This window comes from Hypomesus nipponensis, chromosome 7 (assembly GCF_054491055.1).
Source record: "Hypomesus nipponensis isolate SF chromosome 7, ASM5449105v1, whole genome shotgun sequence".
NCBI lineage: Eukaryota > Metazoa > Chordata > Actinopteri > Osmeriformes > Osmeridae > Hypomesus > Hypomesus nipponensis.
The window spans coordinates 8,909,410-8,923,175 of NC_140367.1; the positions used below are offsets into that span (position 1 = coordinate 8,909,410).

Here is a 13,766-nt window from a genome sequence, read left to right on the forward strand (position 1 = left end):
AGGAAATGCAATTTAATTTTTTAATAACATCATTCCTCAGATAAAAATGCAATGTTACAGGAATATACATTAGAGATTAATTTAAAACTTGCTTTTCAAGGACCATACAGTCTAAATATATTTTTTCTTTTTTCTTTACTGGTAGCGTGCGTTATAAGCAAGACCACTCTGTCACCAAAGACAGACTGACAGTTACAGATACAAACTGTACATCACCTATGTACAAATAAACTTTTTGTTTGCTTTTTATTTCACTTTTATTGAAAATAGGAGTAGAAAAAGTGATTGAATATTCTCATTCATTTATTGTATTCTTTCCCTTTCTAAAATCTAAAATCAAAGAATGAAACAAACGCAGAAAAAGAAAAGCAGTTTTTCAGTTACAAAGTAAAGAAGAGAGAAGGGGAAGGAGGGGTGGGGTGGGGGTTGTGTAATTTAAGGAGACCCATGCAGAGCTCTTATTCTGAGAAGACAGGTTAACTCGTAACGTGGGACCAACGTTACTCGGCAACCCCACAGCCAACCCCATACTCCCAACATGGAGGTCAGGGGTCAGACACCCAGCTTGAAGGAACTCTGTTACAAAATGGCCACCAGCCTGTCTCCATAGCTACCAGAAGCACAATATACTGTAACACTATCTCAAAGTTTTGTCCATAAATAGTGCTGATATTAAATACTACATTTAACAGTAGCGCCACTACTAAATATTACAACAGATAGTTGGTCTTGGTGTGAAACTGAGAATAGCTCTTTCAAAAGAAATACAACGCAAGAGAGACTAAACATTTGTAAAATATAGAACTTTGATCCTTCAACTAGTCCTTAGATTCCTGTGAATGATCAATCAGCCATATCATTGATTCTTAGGGGATTGATGAAGACCAATGTGGATTTATTGATCCCCTTTACTATCCACCTGTCTGATCTGGACCACAACTAAAATAATATTGATCCAAAATAAATCTGTACTAATCAGTCAATAAATAAGTCATTGATCACTCCTTATTCTCTGAGATGCATAAAGTCACACCACTACGGGCCAACACTGAATCAAAATCTGAAATAAACCTAACTTTATTATGGAATACCAAAACATTTAAACAAAACAGTCCAACGATCCTCAATAAAATTTGCACATATTGTGTGGATCTGGTGCGCTTGCGATAACGACTGTATCAAAATATGTTTTGTGTTCCATGTAGAATATGAAACGCTGGCGTGGAACACGGATCATTCAAGATGAAAAAATTTGACTTATTCACCTATCGGGAAGAGAGGCGGAGACAGAGGGAGGGAGATGGTCAGGATTCAACCAATCAACATCATCTACTACACAGCAGCTAGACAAAGCCTTTGGGGACAGAATTTTCATTTGCACGTTTTCCTGAAGTGACCTGTCCTCTCCCTGTCTCCGAGGAGACGGTGTCACACTAAACTACTGGTCTACGTGCAAACAGGGACCTCCTCCAGGATTCGGCCTTCTCTGCATAATTGTTAAAAATATGATGCTGATATTGATGACAATAATGGTCAGGCGTAATAATAATCATTAACTAACAGTCGTTGAAAAAAGATCCTCCGAGGAAAGGTGCTTCTGAAGGTGCTACACTAATACGGTGTGTGTGTGTGCGCGCGTGGAAACTGTTGATCACATATCTAGGTGGTCTATTTCTAGACTGACCAACCCCTTGCAGCAGAAGTGGATCCCGTGAGTCAAACGCTCATCTAGAGTTCAAAGGTGAAGGGTCAGGACACAGCCGCATGCTTCTATATGACTAGAGCATGCATCAACATTCACCCGCACACCCCCCCATTATGATGTGCAACAGAGAGACACAAAACAAACTTTCAGAAAAGAAAGCTGGGCTTTCCAGTGTGTGTGGAGGATCCTGGGTCTAAGCTATAGAGAGATAGCTAGATAGTCAGTAAGAGAACCAGAAACCCTGTCCAGAGAGCTGCTCTTCCAGATAATTCAGTCTGCTGGTGTCCTGGATGTCTGACATAACTCAGCTGCTATAATACACCCTTCCTGTGACTCCTCAATACATTAAAACATGTTTTTTTTATTCTTTTTATCGAAAGTCATTTTACTCCAGTTTCCTTCATCATAAATACAAATTTAACAATCTGATATAGATATATCTGTATATGACATCTAAAATAGAAAATGTTGATAAGCATTCTTAACTATTCTGTTTTTTCTCATCTAAAAGCCTGCACAGAGGTGCAGATAATATGGAATGCCAATTCCGTCAATATTAAATACATAAATATGCCTTATCAATAAACATGAGGCCAAAACATATATAAACATTAAAATAAACAGAAATATATATATTTAAATGAGTCAGTATAGTAATTAGGTACGTTTTTTAAAATTTAGAAATAAGGATTTTCACAGGACTACTTAAATTTTTTTCAGCTGACTTTCATTTCATAATGCCATAACATGTATTTTCAGTTTTCTTATTCAAATGAATAGGGAAAGGTTAAATCGCAAAATCGGTGTTCTTCAGGTAATAATAGCTAGCAAGCCGACACAATTTGTATAACGTTTGTGATACTTTTTAATGATATTATGAAATCAATGTGTCATTATGAACTAAACGTAATTGGAAATATATAAAAATAGTCCTTTGAATAACTTTTTTTTTTTTTTACAAAAAAACATTTATTTTACTATACCAAGTCATTTCTATTGATGCATTTACATCTGTATTGCCTCATTTGTCAAGATTAATTTAATAGCATATTTAATAGGCATATTTATTCATTTAATATTGACTAAAATGGCATTCCATAAGATAATGGCTGTAAAATGTCAGAAGGTGATTTTCCTGCGCTTTTGAGAAAGAGAAGGTAATGGCTAATGGTGAACCTACATAAGGATTTACCCTGGGAAAGAAGGAAAATAAAGTCTATATTCAAAATAGTCGTCTTAAAATATGTCTGTCTGGATCAAAGGGATCAACAGCAATTCATTTACAAGAAAATAGAACATGTGTGTCTGAACTAAAATGATAGAACTAGAATGAAGACACAGATCAGAATTGTGGGATTACTGTGACAAATTCCAGGACAAACAGGAAGTCAACCAGATTTCTTCCTTAACTCAATCCTTCATAATACCTGATATCGCCTGAAAAGTAGATCATTGGCCACCAAAACAGCAATACTTTCTCGTCCTTGTCCAATCATATTCCTCCCCACATTCTATCAATCCTACTTTTATAAAAATGTTATTAACCAATCAAAATCCTTCCTCATTCAGAGTAAGATAAGCTACATATTTAGCTGCTATCATTTTAAAAACACAGGGAGAACCTCAGAGGTTCTGTTGTGAAACCCCCTTTTTTTTGGTTCTGTGTTCCAGGAAGTTTCTGGACGACTTGTTGATCTGGTTCAGTTACAAGGAGACTCCTGATGCTACACATCGTCCCATTGATACATGCAATAACAGATGGAAATAAACCTCCTTAAACTATCATTAAACCGTATATTTATGGCGATACAACATCTGGCTGGATGAACTTCCCTTTCTGTCAATATCTGGCTGCATTTCCAACATCTCAAATGTAGCTAACAAACAACAAAGTGTACACCAAGACAATATATGGATGTCAACATTGCACATCAATACTTGTAGTCAACCAAAGACACTTGTGCACTACAGTACCCACAAGGCTTAGCTTGGATACTACACTGAAGAGAATGACCACGCTTCCTGATTAAACACTTAAGCAGATTACACAACGGCTTTGGCAGCAATACTATATAGTGTAGGTAGGTTCTGTGTGTGGCCCTGTCATTAAATCATGTCCCTGTAACTTGATTTAATCAAGCACACCTGCGGCATCCCTTACATGCTAAAACACAATCTGTTACCCCACCAGCCAACACCCAAGCCACCTTCACAATCCTGTGAATCCACAAAATACACTCCCCATCCCTAAATTTAAACAAAGTCAACAAGAAAGTTGAGGCTTAAGTAGGGACACAGTTTAAATAGATTACATTATTCTCTTAAAGTACTGAAAGTCTGGACAACAAACATCTTAATGGGTACAACCTTATATCATACCAGTAAATCTATGGATATATATATTCTTTATATGGTTTATAAAAAATATACAATCATTGCCAGTTGAACCTCAACATCCATCCCTTAAGGAACAGGAAAGGAAGTCCAAGCCTGACACGCCAGCCGACCAACTGAGCTCAGCACTGTCCAACCACACAGACGACCTCACCAGTCCTCTGGATTGTCATTATATAGAATCATCTAGACTTATATTTCTCTACTTTGTATAATACTCTATGTTGTGGGATTAGACTCTCTAAAGGATTCCACACCATGCACAAGAAAGGCCAACAAGTTTCCTCACAATGACAACGCTGCAGTGTTCTTGACCCTCTGTTTGGCTGATCAATAAACACATCAATTAAATTCCCAATCCTCCAATAAATCAACTGCCCAAACAATAAGCATCTTAAACTCATCTTAGAGCCCTGTGATTGGTAGATCTGCCGAGGGGGAAAGTTACAATACTCAGGCAGGAAGGGATGTATGCTCAACTTGGTGTATGTAGAGGGTGATGGAGGGATGGTGATGGAGAGGTGGTGAAGGAGAGAGGATGGAAGAGAGGGAACCAAAGTGCAAAAAAAGAGGGAGGAGGAAAGAAGGATTGGGAGAGCGTGCAAAGAAGAAAGGGAGGAAAGCGGGAGCAAAGAGTTTAGAGATAAAAGGTGACAGGAGACCAAGTAAAAGACGGAAGCTGACAGATGAACACAAGATATGCAAAATCTGTTCCCACACACACACACACACACACACACACACACACACACACACACACACACACACACACACACACACACACACACACACACACACACACACACACACACACACACACACGTGCACTGAACTGCAGGCACAGCACTTTCCCCTTATATTTTGCACTGTAGCAGGAACCACCATGCACTCCCCAATGTTTATTTACATAAAAATAGATATAGAATAGAGCTACATGGACCTCTGTATCTGAGATACCTTGCCTGATTAAAAACCTTGCCTGATGTAAAACCTTTCTGTCAACAGAAGCAAAATTTGTCACACTGAAATGTTAAAATGATTATCATGCAACAATGGTGTCAAGTTGTCGTTTCACTTGAATAATGAAGAGTGGATGGATTATACAGATCAAATAGATGGAGTCCTGGAAATAGATATACATCTTACCCTAGACGAAAATGCACCTGAATTCAAGTAGAACAGGCTTCTTCAATATAAACAACTGCAATTTAACAAACAGAAAAAACATCTGAATATATTATAATATGTGATATCATTTTCTCTTTTCAATTCTGTACAACTATATATTCTTTAAGAACCTTGTTTTTTTTACAGTCCTAGTTATTGCATTGTTTTTGCATATCTTGTGGAATTCAAACACACCCCCACTCATCCCAGAGGAAATTCTACAGCCGCAGTGTAACAGACAGCCTGCAACACCAATCCAGTCCTAAAGGGGGCGCTATCAGCTATGGATATTCTCTTACAGGCTTAAAGCCACAAACCACAGAGGAAGCAGGGGACACTTGTAGTAATGCCAAGCTGTAAAACTCCTAATGAGAGCTATATGAATCTACTGCAGGTGATGATTTGTGAAGGAAATAACTTTCTCTCGAGGGAGGGTGTCTGTGTGTTTGTGTGTGTGTGTGAGTGTGTGTCTGTGTGTATGTGTGTTGGAGAAAAAACATGTTCTCTCATTCACTAGCTTGGTATATTTTGACAGTGGAGTGTATGTTTTGGTGTAAATATTCTTTGCCAGCTAGCTAGAACAAACTTGTGAGGAGGGCAGGAGAGGTGTGGCAGATAACAGAGGACCACACACACACACACACACACGCACACACGCACACACACACACACACACACACACACAAAGATAACACTCTGTATGAGGCCTGTTCAGGACATTGTTTTGGAGAAAATCGTCAATTTCGAGATCTTAACTGAAATTCAGAAATGCATGCCAGGCAGGGGAACCTGTTTTAGGAGCCAATGGTGCTACACTGAACACAGACGGAATTGCAGCCAGTAGAACCTGCGTTCAATCCCCAGAGTCATCAAACACTACTGCGCTGTCCTTCCTGGCACACTGCAAACTCTCAGTCCACGACTAACAGTGGAGGAACATGACATCAGAAAGATGATCATGATAACAACTATGACTGTGACCGACCAGCATTGAAAATCAAACGTTTTAGAAATGTGACTCATTTGCAAAGTACAGAAGAAGTCTAAACTTAGGGTTCCATGGATGTTGAACTACAGCAGCATGGGCACTACAACTCCTCGACACACCATTTGCATAATAGAGCTTTGAGACAGGATGAAAGAATGAGTGTGTGTGTGAACCTGTGTACATGCATCTAGGGACCAGCACAGCATAAACTGTTGCTGGCAATGAAGAGTAATAAAACTAAAGCATCTTATATTTTTAGCCCTACAGTATGAACTGCAACAAAGTGGTATGACCTGATGTTGGTCAACTTGCTAATGGAACCGGACCGCCTAACTCATATGCACACACACACACACACACACACACCCTCCTCACACAATCATGGAGAAGTGTGCATGGAGCGTGCATGTGTGTGCGTGTGAGGGGTGAGGGGTTCCCAGAATGTAACACCAGGATTTCCGAGTTAGAACTAAGTGTAGGAAAACGATCCACACACGGTGACATACACAGAGCCAATGTGGGAGTTGTTTGTGCAGTAAGCATGTGTGTTCTGATTCGTCCAACAACCGTGTGTCCTGGCTTGTCGAGGCTGTGTGTGTGTGTGCTGGTTTTCCAGTGAGTGTTTGTAGGTCATGAATTGTCTGGTGTGTGCGGATGGAGGGGGGGAAAGGGGCTAGGAGAAGCCTGACCAACCTCAGTAGATCACTATTCAGAACTACAACCATGAAGCATCAGAAGAACACCAAGCTGTGGAAGCATGCCCGTCAGTGGTTTACCTGCAGGTGGCGATATCACACACAACACACCATACTTATGCTACCTTAAATTGAACCGTTTAGGCATAAATTAGCTTTTTGTAGAACAGCAAAATACATATTTCACCCACTCCAAAACAATACACATTTTACCCCCAGGGATAAAATAAATAAATAAATAATTACAATCTGATAAAGGTGCATACTGATAGAGAGACTCCCACTGAGTTATACATTACACAGACGCAGTCATACGCACGCACACACACACACACGCGCGCGCACACACACACGCACACACTACATCCTGCCCTAACCACTGGGCTGGATACTTAATTTTCTAAAATCTCCTAAAAAAATTAACAAAGCAAAAATACAGAAGAAGAACAGCACCCTGGCATGTGCACACCAAAAAAAAACACAAAATAAAGATAAATTAATAAACATCATGAAAATCTATCATTATGGAGAGCAAGTGTTGCACATTGCTCAGGGGTGGCAGTAAACGGTGTGGTCTGTTTGTTTTTTGTTTCTTTTTGGGGGGGGGGGGCGTGTCTGTGTCGAGCTGTTCAACTCTGAATGACGCTTGGCCATCACGTCAATGAGTAATGTAGTACAGAAGGGGGGATAGGGTTGCAGACTTAACCTCCGTTATATTTGTCCATTAGAGTACCCTCTTCCATTTCTTTGTGTCCTTTTCCTTTTCATCCCTGTCTCCCCACACTCCTCCGCAAGCCACACCACAGAGGAACCTGAAAGCTTCATAACTAAACCCCAAATCAACGCAGATATGTCAACAACAAGGGAGGGGCAGCAGGGGGGGTTGCCGTCTCTGTGATGGAACAGCCTTACTCAGCTCCGCCCAGTTCGTGTTTTACCAGGAAACGGCTGCACGTTATAGGCAGACGTCAAACAGAGAAGGAAGAGAATTGGTGGAGGAGGAGGAGAGGAGGTGGGGGTTTGTGGCAGGACAGCTGAAGTTGACTGGCAGTTCCACAATGTCTCTTGCCCTATGTTGGTTTCCTGTTGGCCAGTGTCTCCGTTTCATATCCCCATGGTTATACTGGCTGAAGGTACATCTGTTAAAGTCTTCCCCTGCTAGCTGTGCCTTCCTCCAAGGTTCCCTGTGGAACTAGCCGAGTTCAGCAGCCCAGTGAGCAGTGAGGACTATCGTGGAGCTCTGGTGTGAGGCCCAGCATGGAGCTCTGGTGTGAGGCCCAGCATGGAGCTCTGGTGTGAGGCCCAGCATCGAGCTCTGGTGTGAGGCCCAGCATGGAGCTCTGGTGTGAGGCCCAGCATGGAGCTCTGGTGTGAGGACTATCGCGGAGCTCTGGTGTGAGGCCCAGCATGGAGCTCTGGACTGTGGCCGAATGAGTTGCTCTGCCAACGGCACCATGTAATTGTCATGACACCTGGCCAGCAACCCAGAGTAATGACCTCGGACTCCCGCCCTGCTTGCACTGTGGGAAGGTCCAGTACCTTACACCCATCCGCCAGGCAGCCAGTGGAACAGAACAACACTTTTGTATTTTCTCTTTCGTCATTTCCTCTCTTTCTCTTCCCTCTCTCATCTCCACGGTTCACGGATGTGAGAACTGTGAGGCACTTTAGAGACACACCCAGATACATGCGTTAGTTAACACACACAACGGTGTACACGCACACACACAAACACACGTACACACTCACAGAGAAAGAAATCCTCCTTCCAGGTGTATAAAAGATGGAGATCACCAGGTCTGATCGGATAGTTTGTGCCTTTGGCCACCGTGGCACCTCCGGCAGAGAGAGACAGAAAGAGAGAGACTGTGTGTGTGTGTTTCAAAGGAGGGGTGGCAGACACAGAGATAGCCACAACACTGTGCTGCTGATGTCACTGCTGATGTCACCGCTGCGGAGGCCGTGACTACAAGCTCGTCACGCACTCCATGTCCTCGTCCTCCACCAATAGCGTGCTGTTCCGCCGCTCTCCTCCCGCCCCCCTGTGCTGCAGACCCATCTCCCCTCCTTCCTCCTCCTCCTCCTCCTCCGCCTCGCCGGGAGGCGTGACGGCTCCCAGGAGCTCCTCTCTCTCGCCCTCCGTCGCCACGGAGACGGCGTCGTCGGCGTCGTCCCCTTCCCCGGCGGCGTGGCCGCGGTGCATGTAGGGGAGCAGGTTGCCGTTGGCGCTGGGCTGGCTGGTGCCGTTCAGGATGTTGTCGGCGGCGCTCTCCATCTCCTCGATGGTCATGTCGCACGCGTCTGCCAGCTCCTGCTTCGTCACCTCGATGAAGGAGGGGTCCTGAGCGAAGCGGCCCAGGCCCTCGGATATCAACACCTGGGGAGGAGAGGCCGACAGGGGGGTGAGGAGAGGGGGCGAGAGGAGAGAAGGGGAGGGAGACGGAGAGAGGCAGACGGGGAGGGAGAGAGAGGAGAGAATGGATGGGGAGAACTGCACAGAGAAAAGAGCGAGCGCGGACAGAATGAAACAGAAGGAACAGGGATATGCGGAGTAGGAGGGAACAGAGAGAAAGAGGAACAGAGCAAGAGAGAGAAGTAGTGACAGGGGGAAAAAAGAGGGAGAGGGGAACACTCACCGCCTCGACCAGGCTCCCGGCGCTGCCGTGCGACAGCGAGGCGGCGTCCTTGCAGCTTACAGAGGGAACCGTCAGCGACACTGGCCGCGGCGGCCGCTGGCTGGCCACGCCCCCTCCCGCCCTGAGGGCGGGGCCCAGGGTGGGGCCGTCACTGTACCACGGGCCACAGTTGACCGAAGGAAGGCTACTGTTCAGCTTCTCGTAAGACCCCGCCCCTTCCAACCGCAGGGAGGGGACCCTCTGGTAGTGGGTGGGGCCTCCCCGGGAGGCGGGGCTTGTGGGAGGGCTGGAGCACAGCTGCGTGAAGAGGGTGGGGGAGTGGCTTCGTCTCAGCAGGGGGCTCAGCCCTGCTACTGCCAATGCCTGGGAGGGTGTGTGTGTGTGTGTAAGGAGAGGGTGTATGTGGAGAAAAAAAGAAAGAAAAAAGAGTAAGTTGTCCATAAAATCAATGTGTATTTGTGTATAGAGTGTGTGTGTGTGTGTGTACCTGATGGTGGACCAGATGCAGTGGTAGTGCAGTCTTCTGAGAGACGTCCGATTTCGAATGTCTCCTCAGACATTCCAGGTGAAACGACGACCTCCGACCTACATGGGGCGACAGAGAGGGGGGTCAGGGGGTGTGCCTGTGTGAGCGCGCGCGTGTGTGTGTGTGTTTGTGAGCGTGTAAGCTCCTACCCAGTGTTGTGGGACACAGGAAGGCTCTCCTTGTACTCTGCCAGGATCTCCTGTCCTCCCTATCCTCCTCTTCCTCCATAGGAGCAAGCTGCTTACTCTCCTCATCATGGTACACCAGCCTGAACACACACACACCAGCAATAGAGTGAAGGATCACGAGAGAAGGTAGGAGAAAGTTACCGAAAGAGAGGAGAAATAAACTTGGAAGGAGAGGGACAGACAGAGGGCTGAGTAAAACAAGAGATAGACACCAGACAGTACAGGAGGAGTGGTGAAGCAGAGGGGGACACGAGGAGGGAGGACAGGAGAGCACAGAAAGACAGAGCGGAGGAGAGGAGGAGAGAGGGGAGGAGGGCAGGGGGAGAGGAGCGGAGGGGCATAGAAGGAGGGAAGGAGGATATAGCAGGAGAGGAGCAGTCGGGGAGTGCGCACATGTCGGAGGAGAGCGCGTCTCTGTCGTCGGCGAAGTTCTCGTCGTACGTCTCCACGGAGACTTCCTCCCTCCTGATGATGGGCAGGTGGCTGTCGCTGGAGTCCGAGCTGCCGGGGGGGACAGGTAAACAACAGTAAACAACAGGTAAACAACAGGTAAACAACAGGTAAACAAGCATGTTGGCTCACAGCTGGAGAACAGACTCATGGATGGACAATGAGAGAGGAGATGGAGGGACAGAGAGATATAGAGAGGAGAGAGGGAGAGGCTCAGTGGTGAGCGGCTGCATGAGGGAAGAGAAGCGTTACTTAATGGTATTCCTCTGTGTCCCCATTCTCTCTGAGGGTGTACTGCACCTATCCCTCCATTCATCAATCTCACCTACCATTCATCCATCTACTCACTCGTTCATCCATCCATCCCTTTTCTAGACAGCCATTCATTCATCCATCTACTCATCCATCCACTGCAGCACTGAAGTTCACTCACGCTAAACCCGTGCTTGGTCATGTGAGGTGGAGCACAACAAGCGCCCACCCCGAGGGACAGAGAACTGGAACACAAAGCTGGTTTTCCTTTCGACTACTTCTGGCGCATTTGATTTCCCTTACCAGGCATGCTACCTGCTGCTGGGAGGAAATGGAGCCTGCTGAGACTTCCAGCAGTGCTCTGCCCTGTCTGAGAAGAATCGTAAAGAAAACCAGAAGCGTTTCCTCCCGGGCCGGGCAGCAGCACCATGAGGGCAGACCAGGAGATCCCCGAGGATGTGAGTGGGATCAGAGTATCAAGAGCACCGTATACTAAGTATACCAGCACAGTATAGCAGAGTATACTATGTATACTAACACAGCACAGTGCAGCAGTGTATACTAAGAATACTAGCACAGCACTGTATGGTAGAGTATACTAGTACAGTGTAGAAGAGTATAGTAAGTTTACTAGCACAGCAGAGTATGGTAGAGTATACTAGCACAGCAGAGTATGGTAGAGTATACTAGCACAGCAGAGTATGGTAGAGTATACTAGCACAGCAGAGTATGGTAGAGTATACTAGCACAGCAGAGTATGGTAGAGTATACTAGCACAGCAGAGTATGGTAGAGTATACTAGCAGAGCAGAGTATGGTAGCAGAGAAGAATGGAGGGCAATGTTTCTAACTCTACTGGACTGGGTGAGCTGATGCAGCAAGTGTGCTAGACTGTGTTGAGGAAATCATCACAACACTGGGGTCAGGTTGGCTTGACTTGGTACACACACGCGCAATCCCCCCCACACACACACACACACCCCACACACACACACATTAAGATACACCACAAATGTTCTATCTCTCTCTCTCTCGTCCTGAGAGAGAGAGGAACATACCGCATGAGGCTGTCATAGAAACAGGTCCTGCTCAACGCCAGCCCAAGAAAACAAGAGCAGGAAAAGAAAAGAAAGGAGAAAAGAAGGAAGGAAGAGCAAAAGAACGGAGGACGAAGGAGTTCCAAGTTACTGTTGTTGATCAACTTGTTGAAAGGACCAAATTAAGAATAGGAGAATAGAAGACAGTCAGTAAGGGTAGATAGAATACAATAGAATAGAGAGCAGAACAACCTAGGGAAACCCAATCCAAAAATGTTACTATGGAAAGAGAGATAAGAAGAGAGATAGAGAGACAGAGACAGACAGAGAGAGACAGAGAGAGAGAGAGAGAGAGAGAGACAGACAGAGACAGACAGAGAGAGAGAGAGAGAGAGAAAGAGAGAGAGAGAGGAGCACCAGCACCCACCTCTTGGGAGGGAAGCACCATGCAGAGCGTGGTAGGAGGATGGGGGTGAGGGGGGGTCCGCTCTGCCCGTCCACGGTGCTGATGGTGGGGCTGGGGAAGCGGCTGAGGCCCCCCGGGCCCCCGGGCACCACCATGCCCGTGTTGTTGGCATTGTTGATGTTGGCGTTGGAGCCGGAGGAGGAGTAGGAGGACGGCGTGAAGGTGGTGGAGTCCACCAGCTTGTCGTGAGACGGGGACTCTCCCTCACCGGGACTGCCCGCCTGGCTGAGGTGCAGGGGACGCTGGGTGGTGAAGGACTGCGGGAAGGCGCCGCGGCCGTCGCTCTGGTTGTAGTAGTTGACGTGGTTACCAAAGAGACCGCCCGCTCGCTGTGGACAGGAGAGAGGTTTTTTTTTTTTTGGGGGGGGGGGGGGAGAAAACACAGAGAAGAGATTAGCTACATATGTACAACTGTAGCATCAGGCTTGTATCGATATGCTTTATCTCCATGCTGTGTGTACTGTGTAGGCAACATTATACTTGATCATGTGTGTACTGTGTAGGCATGTGAACTTGTATCTCGACGCGGTATGTACTGTGTACACAGAGAGGCTTTCATCTCTATACTGTTGAGTCTTGATGAGGAGGACTCGGCCTGAGGCGGCAACAGTGGCAGTGAGGAAGTGAAGTCATAGAGGTGGTTTGCTGAGCACACCCAGATGATGTACCTTTCCTGAGGCCTAGCGACCTGTGTTGGCACCACAAAGCTAATCGTTTTTGGGGGGGGGCTTTAGCTCAGTGTGCCAAAACGGTCTCGCTCGCCCTTAAGAGAAATGTGACCAGAGTGGTTTGGTGAGTTAGGCACAGATGGCGAGGTGAGATCTGAAGACGTGCGTCAGTTTCATGAAGACATATGGGCTTATATGGCCACAGCTCAGTGTGCTAGCACAGCCTTCCTCTCCTCCAGAGAGTGGGTTCTGGGTGGGATGGCGCCCGGTGGGCCGTGGAAGCTCCGGCAGCAGAAGCGATGGTTGAGGGGCCTCAGGGTGGCAGGGAGGGTGTCAGGGCAGAGTGTGTGGGGGCGGTGCAGCCGACCTTTACCCTGAAGATATCGTCCTCCGAGGCTGCCGACGTGGGCTCCTTCAGGGTCTTATCCAGCTCCTCCTCCACGGTGAGGTCACCGGAGATGGCCCGTCGGATCTCCGGGCCCATGTCATGAAGCGTCCGCAGGCCCGCCTGCGACACACACACACACGCACACACACACACATTCACACAGGTACGGCAGGGCGAGCCGAAGGTTAACAACAGTGTCGTCGATTC

General features: G+C 46.4%; 1 protein-coding gene across 1 annotated transcript in view; it reads right to left on the minus strand.

Moving 5' to 3' along the window:
- cacna1c (calcium channel, voltage-dependent, L type, alpha 1C subunit) overlaps positions 1–13,766 on the minus strand; it is a 142,816-nt gene continuing 129,050 nt past the window's right edge. The window contains exons 41-48 of the mRNA XM_084702019.1: positions 13,539–13,679; positions 12,465–12,832; positions 12,059–12,085; positions 10,693–10,800; positions 10,261–10,379; positions 10,073–10,170; positions 9,586–9,948; positions 1–9,326 (exon numbers count right to left, since the gene is read on the minus strand). Of these exons, the coding sequence (XP_084558145.1) occupies positions 8,916–9,326; positions 9,586–9,948; positions 10,073–10,170; positions 10,261–10,379; positions 10,693–10,800; positions 12,059–12,085; positions 12,465–12,832; positions 13,539–13,679 (1,635 nt within the window). The 3' untranslated portion in view covers positions 1–8,915. The remainder of the gene's footprint in view (positions 9,327–9,585; positions 9,949–10,072; positions 10,171–10,260; positions 10,380–10,692; positions 10,801–12,058; positions 12,086–12,464; positions 12,833–13,538; positions 13,680–13,766) is intronic.